At 42.7% G+C, this 17,620-nt stretch overlaps 1 protein-coding gene across 1 annotated transcript; it reads left to right on the top strand.

The window, feature by feature from the left end:
• The first annotated feature begins 9,268 nt into the window (after positions 1–9,268).
• Positions 9,269–14,492, top strand: eif4a3 (eukaryotic translation initiation factor 4A3). Its single transcript, XM_026360500.1, has 12 exons — positions 9,269–9,543; positions 10,393–10,465; positions 10,547–10,613; positions 10,717–10,779; positions 10,874–11,006; positions 12,102–12,182; positions 12,439–12,580; positions 12,681–12,819; positions 12,990–13,105; positions 13,381–13,488; positions 13,749–13,876; positions 14,309–14,492. The coding sequence occupies exons 1-12, from the start codon at positions 9,390–9,392 to the stop codon at positions 14,323–14,325; spliced, it is 1,221 nt and encodes a 406-aa protein (XP_026216285.1). The 5' UTR covers positions 9,269–9,389; the 3' UTR covers positions 14,326–14,492.
• The last annotated feature ends 3,128 nt before the right edge of the window (positions 14,493–17,620 follow it).

Here is a 17,620-nt window from a genome sequence, read left to right as displayed (position 1 = left end):
ATCAGCTTTGCTCTGTTTGCAGGACCACATCAGACCTGAAGACTTTTTTTCTAGAGGTTTTCAGAGCTTTTGACTTTTAGCAATTTTTTCTTTGAGCATCACAAACTGACATAGGTCGGACCTGGGCCTTTTGACCTGTGACCTCTGGTATGGGTCGGATCTGGGCCGTGTTTTCATTTCTTCATATACCAGCGTCACCTGCAGGTCATTAGCTGCAGGTCGTTTCCTCTGAAACAATCAATAAAAAGGCGTTTGAACAAAAAACATGTCCGAGTCATGTTCCAGACCCTCAGGGGCCCCAAATATTCTCTGTGATCAGTTTGTGGGAATGTAGTCAGGTTTAAATCTGTTAGTAAATCAAAGTGCTTTTTGAACTGAATTTGGTGCAGGCCGCTGACTGAATTTCAGTAAAACTACCTTATGTGTTTTACACTTTATTAAATAATCTGAGTACAGTAAAGAATAAAGTGCCTGCATTTAAAATGCCATAAAGGTATGTACATGTATTCAGTAACGTTTACTTCATTTAATATATATTAAATCCTTAGACTGTAATAAATCACTTTACTGTGGTGGTTGAAGGAGGAGATAATTTTTTACAGGAAATAATTTTCCGGTTTGTGGGAAGAATAACCCCAGACAACCATCCAGCGGCCATAGTCCAGTGTGTTCCCGGGGCCAGAGCTTCTATTTAAAACTCCTGTGTAAAGACAAAGGGAAATAGTAAAATTATAATTCACACAGGCGTTAATGACGCCCGATTACGACAATAGGAAGTCACTAAAATTATTGTGGAATCGGTGTAACTTTGTTAAACAATATCGGACTCTATCAGCCCGCTGGCTGTCTAAGTGGTGTCCCGCAAACAACGTGGGCTACAGAGACTAAACCTGGGCGGAGTAGAAGAGACGGCATCCATCCCACTTTAAATGGTGCGTCTCTAGTCTCTAAAGTTTATTAGACCAGTGATTCTCAATTAGTGGGTCGCGACCCACTTGTTGGGTCATTTTCAGTGGGTCGCTGGCCTTTGCCTGGGCAAAAAGATATGTTGAAATTCCTGTGCTTTAATTTTGAAGGGAAAGTTTATGCAGTAGGTGTCGATTATATCCTGTAATGCTAACTGGCACTGTTTCACAGCATAGAAGAAGACCCGCAACATTTCTTTTCATTGTTCAGAACTCAGCTGCAAGACTCTTTCTAGTTAAGAGCCTTGCAGCTGAGTTCTGAACAATCTGGAGCTGATTAATAGATTTATGGCTGAGACAGGTGAACAGACTGTTGCAATAGTCAAGGCGTGAGGAAATAAATGCATGACACGTCTGTGTCATGAAATTATAGAATTGAACGTGTTTTGGAAATATTTCTGAGGTGATTAAAACATGTCTGAACAAGCTTTGTGACATGATGCTCAAAGTTTAGTTTACTATCAAACCAAACACCAAGACTTTTAGCAGCAGGCTTAGAATTATGTAAAAGAGAATCTGTGCAGGGCAAAATGTGTTTGGCTATATGTTGTGGACAGATAACAACTATTTCTGTTTTGTCAGAATTCAGCTGCAAGAAATTTTGAGCCATTAATCTCATTTATACATCATGTAAGGAACTTACATGTCATCAGCATCACAATGGAAAGAAACACCATGTTCACTAATAATTTGTCCTTAAGGGAGCATGTACGGAGAGAATAAGATTGGCCCCAACACTAAACCTTGAGGGACTCCGTACGAAAGGATGACAATGACTTGCAGTTGTTAACAGAAACACAAAATGATCTATTAGACAGGTAGGAAGAGAACCAGTCCAGTGCAGTACCTTCTATTCCAGCCCAGTGCTTTAGTCAGTCCAACAAAATGTGGTGGTCTACTGTGTCAAAAGCAGCACTAAGATCTAGGAGGATAAGAATAGAGCATAGTAGGACGGTCTCTGTGCTGTGATGTTTGCGAAAACCAGATAGGAATTCATCAAAAATGTTATAGTTGTCTGCAGCTAGAAATAAGTGTTTAGACACGTACTTTTCTAAAATCTTTGATATGAAGGGTAGTTTGGAGGTCCTGCAGGCAGACTGGAGTCAGGTATGAAGACTGAGGATTCTGCTGAAGCGCCCTATTCCTCTGCCTAAGGTGGGACACCTGGGACTCAGCTCACCTCTGTGTCAGTGGATCTCCAACTTCCTAACTGGCAGACCACAGGCTGTAAGGATGGGTGGACATGTCTCAGCCTCCCTCACACTCAGCACTGGAGCACTGGACTGTACTCACTGTACACACACGACTGCGTAGCCTCTACCAACGGCACCACCATCATCAAGTTTGCTGATGACACCGTCGTGGTGGGCCTGATCATTGACAATGATGAGACGGCCTACCTGGAGGAGATTGGAAATCTGGAGCACTGGTGCCAGAGGAACAATCTCCTTCTACACAAAGGAGTTGGTAGTGGACTTTAGCACAAAGCAGGAGAGGAACTACCAGACCCCTGTCATCAACAACAGCCCAGTGGAGAGAGTAGACAGCTTCAGATACCTCGGTGTCCACATCAAGCAGGACCTGTCATGGTCCTGTCACATTAACACCGTGGTGAAAAAGGCCCGCCAGCGTCTCTACCACCTCAGGTGCTTGAAAGACTTTAGACTGCCCTCCAAGGTGCTCAGGAACTTTTACTCCAGCACCACAGAGAGCATCCTGACAGGAAACATCACGACCTGTTTGGGGAAACAGCACCATGCAGGACAGACAAGCTCTACAGAGGGTTGCGATACAGACTCTCAACCAGCACACCACATAGTACTGACCCACTTTACACACTCATGCTTCATGCTTCTTGCACTCTCTCTGGACATTCAGGACAATCATCGACCCTAGTGGTCACTGCACACCTTTCATATTAGTATTTATTCTATTATGCACAAGTCCCTTTAAGTATGAACACTTTATAGAATACTTGCACATCCCCTGGACACTTCTATTTCTATTTATACTACACTCCTACCAACACAAAATTCCAAATTCTATATTTTGCTACATTGTTCACCTAGGTACACCCAGGTTTTATTATTTTCTTATATTTTTCTTATATTGTACATTGTACTGTGCAGATATTTTATTCTTGTACAGATATTTTATTCTTGTACAGATATTTTGTCCTTAGTCAAATCTACTTCTGCTTGTACAGATATTTTATTCTTTATTCTTTTATTCTTAATTTTAGTTAAATCTACTTCTACTTCTTTATTATATTTATTTCCTATAAACAGTCTTTAATAGTCTTTTATTTTTTAAGGTCACGGGCAGTCGCCTAAGCATTTCACTGCATATCGTACTGTATATGACTGTGTATGTGACAAATAAAATTTGAATTTGAATTTGAATAGGGCCAGGAATAAAGACAGACTTGTCACAGGTAAAAAGGGCATTAAAGTCCTTCTTAGTCAGTTCAAAGTGCTGACGAGTGGTGTCACAGGATCCCACATGAACAATCACCCGGACAATGGAAGGAGAAAGTGAGTAGTCGAGTTGAAGAACAGGATATGTCATATGTAAAGCGGTTGGAAGGGCTTTACCAGAGTCATGAAGGCTCCTGCTCCTGGCTCCTCTTCCTCCTAAGCATCACAACTTATGCCCAAGATGGCTGATGGTTAGGTGTCGCGCAGAGGGAATGTAACAAACAGTTGGAGGGATCCAGCAGAGCCGTGTCCTGGAGGGCTATGGGGTGTGAGGCAATCCGCTTGGACTGCTCCGAGGCTACATCGATGACGCCAGTCAACAAGGAGTTCATTGGTTTTACCCAAAATATAAATAAACCCACTCACTGTTTTAATCACACCCTTGATCTTATTCTGGCATAAGGTGTGGAAATTGATCATTTAATAGTTTTTCCCCAAAACCCTCTTTTATCTGACCATTTCTTAATTACATTTGAATTTACAGTACCAAACTTTAGTAAACCTATTGATAAGATTCACTACAGTAGATGTTTATGTGAAAATGCTGTCAACAAATTTAAGGAACTGATTCCATCTTTTATTTCAGAGCCATGTACCAACACAGAGGAGAGCAGTCCTCTTAACTTTACTGCTTCACTCGGAACAATACTTGATACTGTTGCTCCTCTGAAAATGAAGCTAGTGAATCAGAGGAAGTTATCTCCATAGTACAATTCACAAATCCGTAGCTTAAAGCAGAGATCAGGTAAGCTGGAAAGGAGGTGGCGTTCCACAAATTTAGATGAATCTCACCTAGCCTGGAAGGAGAGTTAACTAATACACAAAAAAAGCCATTGACTATGACCATTTACTATTTCCTTTTCTGCAGGTATCCTCGGCCTGGAGCTGTACATCTTCAGAATCCAGGTGACCTGCCCAATGTTTTTGCAGCTTGTTGTTTTTACGTGCTGTTCTTTTCTCTCTTCTCTCTCCACTCACCCCAACCGGTTGAGGCAGATGGCCGCCCACCTTGAGCCTGGTTCTGCTGGTGGTCTCTTCCTTTAAAGGAAGTTTTTCCTCTCCACTCTTGCCTAAAGCTTGCTCAAATGGGATTGTTGGGTTTTCTATGTAATTTTCTATAAACTTACTCTGTAAGGCCTTAAACCTTAAACACTGTAAAGTACTTTGAGATGACTTCTGTTGTGATTTGGCGCTATACAAATAAAGTTGAATTGAATTGAACTCCCTCTGCCCATCTCTGTATTTCTCCAGCAACATTCTCAGAGGAAATACTGCATCTGTTGAATCTTTCTAGGCATGAAACCATATTACTGCTTACCTCTCACCCTTAGCCTAGCTTCCACTACTCTATGGCTCATCATCTTTATTCCTCTGTAGTTTCCACAACTCTGCACATCTCCTTTATTAAAAATTGGTACCAGTACACTTCTCCTGAGAAACTACTGCCACCTCTCCTAGACACTTCCATACCGAAGTGAGGCTGAACAATGCAACCAACAAGTGTTTCCGCAACTGTTGCGTTGTATTAATCACAGAGACTTGGCTGAATCACTCCATACCAGACTCGGCTATCGAGCTAGCAGGCTGCACGGTCTACCGCCACGACAGGAACGGTGACTCCGGTAAGAGCAGAGGAGGGGGGCTACGCATCTACATCAATGACAACTGAGTTTACCGTCGTCATGGTAATGGCCGTATATGTAACACCTGATGCTAATTCTAGCGTAGCCATGGAGGTGCTGCACAATACAATAAGCAACCAGTAGAACTCTCATCCTGACGCAGTGCATATCATAGCTGGGGACTTCAATCAGGCTGATTTAAGGTCAGTTCTCCCCAAATTTGATCAGCACATTAAATGTGCAACAAGGGGTGCAAACACACTGGACAAAGCCTACAGCAACATCCAAAAAGGCTACAGAGCAACCCCTCTACCACATCTGGGTTTGTCTGATCACACGTCCTTGTTGCTGATCCCAGCATATACCCCCGTCAGGAGGAGAGCCCCTCCAGTGACAAAGACTGTAAAAACATGGCTGGAGGGCGCTTCACAACAGCTGCAGGACTGCTTTGAGGACACAGACTGGAATGTGTTCGCACACCAGGACCTTGAGGAGCATACTACATCCGTGCTCTCTTACATCAACTTCTGCATTGACAACGTCACCGTGGTCAAACGTCACCGGGGTCAAACGTCACCGGGTGTACTCCAATCGGAAACCCTGGATGACTAAAGAGGTCCAGGTCCTGCTGAAGTGAACCAAGTGCATCCTGAGGGCAGTGAACCCCAGGAAGGCTGCGGGACCAGACGGTGTGACTGGGAAGGTCCTCAGGGAGTGCGCAAACCAGCTCGCTGGGGTCTTCACCAACATTTTCAACTCGTCACTGTCTCAGTCCTACATCCCACCATGCCTGAAGTCAGCCACAATTGTCCCGCTGCCAAAAAAGACCTCCATCAGCAGCTTCAATGACTACCGACCAGTAGCTCTGACACCTGTCATAATGAAGTGTTTTGAGAAACTGGTCCGATGTCACATCATGTCCTACCTCCCACCCACACTCGACCCACTACAGTTTGCATACAGAGCTAACAGATCGACAGAGGACGCCGTCGTCACAGCGCTCCACACCACCATTTCCCACCTGGAAACACAAGGGTGTTATGCTAGGCTGCTCTTTGTCGACTTTAGCTCTGCATTTAACACAATACTGCCGGACAGACTGTCAGCAAAATTGTTGGACATTGGACTTCCTCCCACCACTTGCTGTTGGATCAGAGACTTTCTCTCTGACAGAGTACAGAGAGTCAGAGTGGGTCCTCATCTCTCCACAGCCCTGAGTTTAAACACCGGTTCCCCACAAGGCTGTGTGCTGAGTCCTCCCCACACCCAGACAATGTAGTCATTAAGTTTGCTGATGACACAACTGTGGTGGGGCTTATCTCTGGCGGTGATGAGACAGCATACAGGGATGAGATCCAGAGGCTGGTGGGGTGGTGTGCAGACAACAATTTGGTCCTAAACACCTCAAAAACAAAAGAAATGACCGTGGACTTCAGGAGGAAGAAGTCAGATCTGCAGTCCATTGTCATTAATGGGGAGTGTGTGAAGAGGGTGCCAAGCTTCAAGTACCTTGGTGTGCACATAGATGAAGACCTCCAATGGCGCTCAAACACTGCAGAGGTAATGAAAAAGGCCCAAAAGCATCTTCACTTCCTGAGGATCCTCAGGAGGGTCAACCTGAAGAGAGAGCTGCTGGTTGCCTTCTACCGTTGCTCCATTGACAGTGTGCTAACATACTGCATCTCTGTGTGCAAGCTATGCTATGTTTCAAGCTGCACCATGGCACACAAGAAGGTTCTACAAAGGGTCATAAACACCACCCAAAAGATCATTGTCTACCCTCTTCCCTCACTGAAGGACCTCTACAGCACCCGCTGTCTTAGGAGGGCACGCAACATTATGAAAGACTGCACACACCCAGGACACCGGGTGTTTAAGATTCAAGATTCAAAAATGTTTATTGTCATATGCAAAGTGAGGAAACGAGTTTCCCTGTGCAATGAAATTCTTTCTTTGCAGTCCACAGTGAATAACAGCTGAAAACAGTACAATACAATAGGGTTTAGAAATAAGAATAGAATACAAGTAAATAAATAGAATCAGGTAATGTAAAATAAAGTATGTGCAAATAGTATGTGCAAAATAGTGCAGTACAAAATGTGCAAATAATACAGCAGCAGTATCATTAATATGGTAACATATTGTATGTTGTGGGAGTTATGCATTTGAGAGTCTGATGGCTGAGGGAAAGAAGGAGTTGCTTAGTCTGGACATCCTGCATTTCACACTCCTGTACCTTTGTCCTCCAGTGGAGTTCTGATGATCTTCTCAGCAGTCTTCACCACTCTCTGCAGACGTTTACGGTCTGCCACAGTAGTGTTGCCGTACCACACAGTAATGCAGCTGGTAAGGACACTCTCCACAACACAGCTGTAGAATGGTTGCCCTCTGGTAAAAGACTGAGGTCACGGACAAACAGACTCAGAGACAGTTTCTACAATAGAGCAATAGCCCTCATAAACACACACACAGCTGGTTTAGTTGATTTTTCTAAGAAGAATGTATATTCTGAATATACAGCTGGTATGCATGTGTATATTTATATATATTTGTGTAAGCTGTTTTATTATTATTATGTTGTTTTCTTCTCTCTCCTTGCACCAATGTAGGACAGTTCGCAATTTCGTTGTACTGTTGTACCAAGTGTGACTGTACAATGACAATAAAGCTTTATCTATCTATCTGTCTATCTATCTATCTATCTATCTACCTGCACAGATCCTCTTCAGTGCCCTTCTCACTTCACTGTTACTAATCTTTGCTACTTGTTGCTCCACAACAGTCACCTCTACTACTCTTAGTTCTCTTGATTTAGCAAATGTTTTACGTCAGATGCTCTTCCTCACACAACTTTCTCCATTTACCCAGACATGGGACTGACACATGATGACACTGGATTGTGCCCCCTTGTGGTTGCATTAATCTGGACTAATTAATACATTAGGTTTAAAAATAAATCTAAATTGTGTTGAAGATATTCTTTTTGTTCACAATTGGTACCTGGCAAAGGTCATTTGTTTATTTGTGAAAACCACAGAACTCTGAGTAACTCTGAGAACTCACAGCACATTGAGGTTCTCTGGTTCTACTGATTGTAACCCTTTGTTGTTATTGCTGTTACCAATATCATCAACTTTATTAACTTTTGAATGAATAAAGGTTTAAAGAAAGACTGGACTAATAATCGAAGGGTATTAGATACACAAACAAGCTGCTACATTAGTTGTAATAGCATCAACTGGTTTTAAAACAGTTAAACTACTGCAAACAGTTGTCATCAAATCGCTTTGGCTTCTGTTGTCTGAAAAGTCCTGTTCTACAGCAGTGGTCTCCAATCTGTTTGCGCCAGTTTAATATCAGACAACATTTCCACGGACCGGCCTTTAAGGTGTGGCGGATAAATACAACACAATTTTTCTAAATACATAGAGGTCTTCGATCAAAATGATTTCTGCCAAATGAAGTAATGAAGCAGTTTTGAAGGCTTCATGGCCTCATTAGAGAGCCGGTTGCAGCATTGAGCGGACTTGGTGCGTCGCAATAAATCCATATTTCCAGTAGGACTCCTGGTACTGTCTGTTAAATGCACCTTTCTTTTTCTGTGAAGTTGTAGGTTCTTCTTCTGTCTCTGCACTGGCTCTTTTACCCTACTCAAAGAAACTTTCCAAAGATATTTGTTTTTTGTTCATTTTTCTAGCTTGGAGGCTTCAATTTAGCGGTAATATATATATATATATATAATATATATATATATATATATATATATATATAATATATATATATATATATATATATATATATATATATATATATATATATATATATATATATATGTATTACTGTGTGGTACGGCAACACTACTGGAGCGGCCCCATTAAGAAGGTAGAGGTGTAGGTAAGACAGGTGACCGAGGCATCTTGACATGCATCAAGAATGAGTCATAGACAGATGTGGAGGAGAGAATCCGGTAATTTTCCAAAATAAAACGTCGTTCAGAATCAGATAGTAAATAAAACGGATTTAATGTAAGTTATGGATTTTTTCTGTGCGGCCCGGGATCAATTGATCCACGGACCGGTGCCGGTCCGCGGCCCGGGGGTTGGGGACCACTGTTTCACGTCAAACAACGTGCGTGGAAAATTCACGCTCTCGTTTTTACGTGTGACGTCAGGCGCTGCGTCGCTTACTGTACGCGTCATCTGTGCGACTCGCACAGCGCTCTTTCTTTCCCCGTGTTAGCAGTTAGCAGTTAGCTCGGCAGCGAGGAGGAGCACATTAAGCCGCATTCTCTGTGAGATTTAGCTGAATTAAACACTCAGACGAAGATGGCCGCTGCCGGGGCTCAGGGCAGAAAGAGGATTCTAAAGGAGGAGGACATGACCAAGGTGGAGTTTGAGACCAGCGAGGAGGTGGACGTCACCCCTACTTTCGACACCATGGGTCTGCGGGAGGACTTGCTACGAGGCATCTATGCCTACGGTAGGCCGGGGATCGGCGCGGCCTTCAGAGAAAAGTTAGCTCAGGATGCTAAAGCTGGTTGTTAATTCCGCAGTGTTTTTGAATATACTAAATACTAATAAAATACTCAGTTATGATCGATAAACGTCATTACTGATATTATCCCAATACTAATATAATGAAAAAAAAAAAGTTCACGTTCGCTTTAGAATTGTCGTTAGCTCCTTTTGCTAATGGCGGCTAAGGTTTAAATATTCCGCAGTTTTTACCCGTGAGAAGTCCAGACGTCGTTATTCTCTGTAAAATTACCTATTTCGCTGCCGCTTTTTTAAGGGTTTGTGACACTTTAATAGATTATTCTGGTGTTTTGATTCACTGAAACTGTTCAAACTAAACGAGCAGTTTGACCCTTAGTTTTAACGTTTTCCTCCAGTTAAAATCGAATGTGCGGTCGTGTTTACGTGAGCAGCAAAATTAATCTGGAAACAGGTCGAGATTTGGGAGAAAAGTGAAACACATTAAATATTCAGAAATGGGAGCGGAGTTCCGTGGGTCAGATTCGCAGTAAATAAGAAATATGGCGAGCGGCTAAATCAGACGGTGGTGGTGATTTTATCACCAGCGTTAAAATCAGCTTTTTCGGAGCTTCTCTGGTTTCTTTAATCAGACAGTTTTAGACCCTTAGTTGTTCATGTCTCCTCAATGACCTGAGCACAAACTGAAACACATCACTGACTGAAACATTTTATTGCAACTGACAGATGAACACAGAAATTAGGTCTATGATTGAGACAACTGCAGACTCAATGTTGGACAGACCAGACCAGCTACTGGATCCATATGTTTGACTCGGGTGTTTTACTCTCCCAGGTTTTGAGAAGCCGTCTGCCATCCAGCAGCGAGCCATCAAACAGATAATCAAAGGCAGAGACGTCATCGCTCAGTAAGACCTTTACTGTCCCCAGACATGTGATTGTGTTTGTAATCAAGATTTCCTCTAACAGCTGGTCTCTGGTCTGTTTAGGTCTCAGTCTGGAACTGGAAAGACGGCAACTTTCTGCGTGTCTGTGCTGCAGTGTCTCGACATCCAGGTGAGTTTCCCAGGACCCAGGTCGCAAACTGATTTAGACTAAGAAAGACAAGATGACACACACACACACACTGGTGACCTTGTGATGTGTTTCCTGTCTGCAGGTGAGGGAGACCCAGGCTCTGATCCTCGCGCCAACCAGAGAACTGGCTGGACAGATTCAGAAGGTAGATTCAGCCTATCATTGCTCTCAGCTAATCACGTGAGAGCAGCTGTGATGTCACAAGGTGCCTTGTGTCTGATTGAGTCCTTCTTCTTCAGGTGCTGCTAGCTTTGGGAGATTACATGAACGTCCAGTGTCACGCCTGCATTGGGGGTACCAACGTCGGGGAGGACATCAGGAAGCTAGACTACGGTCAGCATGTAGTGGCTGGCACACCTGGACGGGTGTTTGGTGAGACACATGAGCTCTGATGGCTGTGGTCCAGCTGTCATTCTCATATCTTCCTAATTCTCTCCTTGTCTCCTTTTACTTTTTGTGTCCTTATGTTTAAATGTACGTTGTCAAACACATCTGTTCTCTCTCTGATGTCATTTGATATCTTGTCAAATGAAAGTGAAAATGAGCTGAAATCAAAGATGATTAGTATTATTATATTTAATTATTATAGCGCCAAATCACAACAGAAGTCATCTTTAGGTAGTTTACAGTGTTTAAGGTTTAATACCTAACAAATGTAACCAACAAAAAAAACAAGAAGCAGCAAAAACACTGGACAGGTTGGTAGGACCAGTAACTGGAGATGTACAGCTCCAAGGAGGAGGATACCTGCAGAGGAGAACAGAGAGAGGGAGACAGAGAGGAGAAAACACAACTACAGGAGAGAGAAGACACAAAGTTAATGACATGAAATGGTAGAATTTGAATAGATAGAGGAGAAAGGACAAAGGAGAGGAGCTCAGTGTATCAGTAGAGGTCCCCCAGCAGACTAACCTATAGCAGCAGAACTAAGAGATGGTTCAGAGTCACCTGATCCATCTCTAATTATAAGCTTTATAAAGAAGGAAAGTTTGAAGTCTAGTCTTAAATGTAGAGAGGGTGTCTGCCTCCAGAACTGGGAACTGGTTGAAAGCTAAAGGCTCTGCCTACTATCCTACATCTGGAAACAGGGCAGGGCAGCTGCTGTTAGACCCCACCGACAGCTGGATGCCAACTGACCTGACTCGTGTCTTCCTTTGCCTTGTGAAAATACACTAGAGGCAGCCGCATATATGAAGACTCATTTCTAGACACAACACAGAGCCAGACATTTATGACCACTCTCATCTGAACATGTCTGGGATCAGTTCTCACTCAGCATGTGCGGAAAGATGTTGTTCTGGTCAGCTGTGGTGGGGGCAAGAGGAGCACACAGGGTCTTGTTTCATGTAACAGTTATTAGACAAACTCGACACAGACAGGACTTGATGGTGAAAAAGGACCGTGACACATCGACTAGAGTTGGCTTCTGAATTCTAAATGGCCAAACGTTGTGTTGTGTCTTTGCAGATATGATTCGTCGCAGGAGTCTGAGGACTAGAGCCATCAAAATGCTGGTTCTGGACGAAGCAGATGAGATGCTTAATAAAGGTGCAAAAGTCACATGAACACAAGCGCAACTAAATAAAGCTGCAATGTCACAGTTCAGCATCCTCTGCAGAGGTGGACTGAGCTCGGATGGAGTTCTTATTCACATCTTCAGGTTAACTTAAAACATGGTAAAAAGTGAATGGAGTTCAGTGCAGGGCGAGGCTGTAGTGGTCAGATTTTGGTGGAGCTTTATGTGACAATCTGATGATGGAAACTGGTGGACGCCGCGTTCAAGTCATCATTTTTCTCTGTTTAGGTTTTAAAGAGCAGATCTACGACGTGTATCGCTACCTGCCCCCGGCCACACAGGTGGTTCTGATCAGCGCCACACTGCCGCACGAGATCCTGGAAATGACCAACAAGTTCATGACGGACCCGATCCGCATCCTGGTCAAACGGTTAGTGGAGAGAAACGTTGAGTAAAATTCAGAAATATTCAGAAGAAAGTAATGAAGAAATCCACTTGGTGTGACCTGGGTGACTGTTTGTGTCCCTCAGTGATGAGTTGACTCTGGAGGGAATCAAACAGTTTTTTGTGGCTGTGGAGAGAGAGGAGTGGAAGTTTGACACTCTGTGTGACCTGTACGACACTCTGACCATCACACAGGCCGTGATCTTCTGCAACACCAAGAGGAAGGTCAGACATACAGACACAGTACAGACAGTACACACATATAGTATGAACACATTCAGCCAGAGTTTTCATGGTTTCCGTGAACACACCTTTCTGGCACTGAGACAGTCCAGCCAGCTGCAGCAAAACCTTCAGGGAAATGTAGTCTCTGTGTATGTGTGTTTGTTCATTAGGTGGACTGGCTGACGGAGAAGATGAGAGAGGCTAACTTCACGGTGTCGTCGATGCATGGAGACATGCCTCAGAAAGAGAGGGAGTCCATCATGAAGGAGTTCAGATCAGGAGCCAGGTAACACAGTCAGACTAGGACCAGGTCTGAGACCTGAGTCAGCAAGCAGTTATATGAACAGATTTATTCTTAGTTGTGTTGTTCCCTGCTTCCCCTGAGATAGTGAGATCGTCTCACAGCTGTGTCTGCTCTAACTTTACTTCAATGAGTCAATGACGATTTGAAGTTTTGCGAATGAAACGTTCGCACAGATGAAGCAGGGGGAATCTTTGGGATTCATTCTGCTAACAGGAACAGCTGTGGTGTTGATATTCAGCTTGTTTCTGTGTTTTCAGTCGCGTGTTGATATCGACAGATGTGTGGGCTCGAGGTTTGGATGTTCCTCAGGTCTCTCTCATCATCAACTACGACCTGCCTAATAACAGAGAGCTCTACATCCACAGGTAAGTGCTGCAGCTATCTTCTTTGTGTTGAAGCTTCTTTTTCTGCTTGGTCCCAGTCACTCACTAAGGCACTCATTGTAGTTTTTTGTGTAGAATTCAAACAAATATTATGAATGTTATTATTTTACTGTGGGAAGCAGAAGATGTTGACTTTCTGAATCTGAACCAGTCTCTGCAGTGTGTTTATAGGAAAAAGAAATCAGTTTCTAAAAGTTATAAAACATCCTGATGCTTCTTTAACCTCTGACCTCCCGCTCCAGGATTGGCCGATCCGGACGTTACGGCCGTAAAGGTGTGGCCATAAACTTTGTGAAGAACGATGACATCAGGATCCTCAGAGACATCGAGCAGTACTACTCCACCCAGATCGACGAGATGCCCATGAACGGTACGAGCCGCTGACATCACGGCCAATCACCAGTTCTTATCTTTAAGTATCAGTTAACAAAATATTCTTTTGGTTTTGGTTTGAGAGGAAAGAACAAACGGAAAAGAGGAATAGAAATCAACCAGAGGAAATGTTCCCATCAGAGACCACCTGCATTTCTGAACCAGTCCTCTAAAGGTTGGGTTAGGGGTTTGGATTTGGATCTGCGTCCAAAACTACAGACGCAGCCGTCAGGATCTGTGCGTTTAACTAACTTAGTTACACACCATGAATTTGACTTCCGTTCAGGTCGGGTAAACGGACTCTGCTTCACTTCAGGTCCTGATTAGCTGTCCCCCTGTAGCAGGGGCCTCAACCCAACTACAAACCCAGATGTCAGATTTATCATCAATGATAACTAAAAACTAATGTTTGTGTTTTCTGTCTTTGCAGTGGCCGACCTGATCTAACCTCACCTTGATATGATGTCACGTCAGAGCCCCGCCCCCTGACTTCCTCTTATTTCCTGTCTTTTATTTTAAGCAGTTTTAAAATTTTCTGTGTTCGACTGTTGAGGTGAAAACGACTGTAACGGCAGCAGATTTGATTTTGTAAATAAAGTTGTTTTGGATCAGTCTCTTTGTTTGAATCTGTTTTGAAACTGAAACAGGAAGCAGATTGGCGTCTCGTAGTCTCTGAAAGTTTATAAAGTCGCAGAGTGAAGGTTTTATTTTTACATATTATTACGTACTAAATGTATCAGGAGATATTCAGCTGATGGTAGAAACTAAATGTCGCATTGTTACAATGATAAACTGACTATCGTACAAAAACATGTACACAAATTTAAAGCTTTTGAATGTCTCTATAGTAACATAACAAGTGTAGATACAAATATAAAGTCTGCTCAGCCGATCCCACTAATTCATCATCATCATCATTTACAGACCCCCAGGGCCGTACTCTGAATTTCTTTGTGAATTTGCAGATTTCCTCTCTAACCTAGTTGTTTCTGTAGACAAAGCGTTAATTGCTGGAGATTTTAATATTCACTTTGAGAATCCAGAAGACCCTCTGAGAACAGCATTTATGTCCATATTGGACGGGCTAGGAGTAGATCAGTGTGTAGTAGGACCCACTCATAAAGCGGGTCACACTTTAGATTTAATAATATTCTTCGGATTAAGTATAAGAAATTTACTTATGCTCCCACTGTCTGAAGTTATCTCAGACCACTATCTTGTTTCAGCTACAGTGTGTCATACTAATAATGTATACTCAGCGCTGCGCTATCGCATTAAACGTACATTTACATCAACTACCGCACAGAGCTTTATTAGTAATCTTCCAGAGTTATCAACTTTGATTGGATCACCGTCTGACACCACAGAACTAGACCAGGCGACTGAATATCTCGAGTCGTCATTACGTTATACCTTAGATAAAGTAGCTCCAGTTAAAAGAAAAGTCATTAGAGATAAGAAACTCACTACCTGGTATAAAGATGACATGCGCGCCTTAAAACAGACTGCTCGAAAGTTAGAACGTAAATGGCGCCAAACTAAATTGTTAGTATTCCAGATAGCATGGAAGGAGAGCATCCTGAACTATAAAAAAGCTCTTAGTGCAGCTAGATCAACGTATCTCTCCACTCTCATAGAAAACAACAAAAATAACCCTAGATTTTTATTTAATACAGTAGCCAAATTAACTAGAAAGAAGAACACTGCAGATATCTCCAAAACAACGTTGGGCAGTAGTGAGGACTTCATTAACTTTTTCAATAACAAAATTGTAAATATAAGGCATAAAATTCAAGCTTTTAAACCAGACAATTTAGTTGACACAGGTGACGAGCTAACCACAGCAGATCAGTACCTAGATTACTTTACTCTTCTTGAAGAGAATGAACTAATTTCACTCATCTCTTCTGCAAAATCTTCAACCTGTACATTAGACCCTATACCGACACACTTTCTAAAACAGAAATAATAGAACCCCTGCTGACAATCATAAATTCTTCACTCAGCTGTGGGTATGTCCCAAAGTGTTTTAAATTAGCAGTTATTAAACCGCTAATCAAGAAACCTGATCTCGACCCTTATCAGCTGTCCAATTACAGGCCGATATCAAACCTCCCCTTTATCTCAAAGATTCTGGAAAAGATAGTAGCTGGGCAGCTATCCTTGTATCTTCATAGAAAGAACATACACAAACTCTATCAGTCAGGATTTAGGCCTCATCACAGCACAGAGACGGCCCTTGTTAAAGTAGTAAATGACCTCCTATTGGCCTCTGATCAGGGTAGCGTCATGATGCTTGTGCTACTCGACCTTAGTGCAGCTTTTGACACCATTGACCATAGTATGCTCCTTCACAGATCAGAAAATGTTGTTGGAATTGAGGGAACGGTCCTCTCCTGGCTTAGGTCCTATTTGACTGATCGTTATCAGTATGTAGATTTAAATGGCGACTACACCACATGCTCTCCAGTGGAGTTTGGTGTTCCACAGGGTTCAGTTTTAGGCCCACTGCTTTTTTCCCCTCTACATGCTTCCTCTGGGCAACATTATCCGTAAGCATGGTATTAACTTTCATTGTTATGCTGACGACACACAGTTATATGTTTCATCAAAACCAGATGAGATCAAACAGCTTAATAAAGTTGAGCAATGTGTAAAGGATAAACGAGACTGGATGCTAATTAACTTCCTTCTGCTAAATCCTGATAAGACAGAAGTACTAGTTATAGGATCATCTGCAGCTAGAAGCAAGATTTTAGAAATAGCTGTAACTCTGGATGGCCTTTCTCTTACATCTAGTGCAACAGTAAAAGACCTTTCATTTGAAGCTCATGTAGATAATGTCACCAGGACAGCTTTCTTCCACCTCAGAAATATTGCCAAGATAAGGAATATTTTGTCACTAAATGATGCAGAAAAATTAGTCCATGCTTTCATCACCTCTAGGTTGGACTACTGTAATGCCTTACTGTCTGGCTGTTCAACCAGGTGCATAAACAAGCTTCAGTTAGTTCAGAATGCAGCAGCGAGAGTCCTCACTAGAACCAGAAGATATGAGCACATCACGCCTATCTTATCTACACTTCATTGACTCTCCATGAAATTTCGCATTGATTTTAAAATACTACTTTTGACATTTAAAGCATTAAATGGTCTTGCGCCGCATTATCTAAGTGAACTGCTAGTGTCTTAGAACCACCACGCCTACTTCGATCAAAGGACGCTGGCTGCCTGTCAGTACCTCGTATCCTAAAAACTACAGCTGGGGGCAGAGCTTTTTCCTACAAAGCCCCAAAGTTATGGGATAGCCTTCCAAATAGCGTTCGGGACTCAGACACAGTCTCAGTGTTTAAGTCTAAGCTGAAAACCTATTTATTTAGTCAAGCATTTTGTAAATAGATCTGGGAAGGACTCAAGGACGTAGAGCATTATGGTGAACTGGTATATTTAGATGCTGTCTTCCCCACTCTCACTGATCACTCAGGTTTGTTGATAGTGAAGTGTTCGGTTGCTCTACATCCCAGGGAGCCCTCATGTCTGTGTTTCCTTCTGGCCCACCCTTTTAGTTAGGCTGTCATAATTATTCCTGCCGGAGTCCCTGCTGCACTATACTAAATATACATGCACCTCAAACTTTATCTGACTGTGAATACAACTAACTGCAATCTCTCCTCTTCTCTTTCTCTACCTCTCTATTTCCCTCTTCCTGTCTCTCTGTCGAGCTACACGTCATTCCACCCTC

The sequence above is a fragment of the Anabas testudineus genome, chromosome 1 (genome assembly GCF_900324465.2).
Source record: "Anabas testudineus chromosome 1, fAnaTes1.2, whole genome shotgun sequence".
NCBI lineage: Eukaryota > Metazoa > Chordata > Actinopteri > Anabantiformes > Anabantidae > Anabas > Anabas testudineus.
Note: the sequence above shows the minus strand (reverse complement) of the source record. Positions and strands in the feature narration are given on the sequence as shown.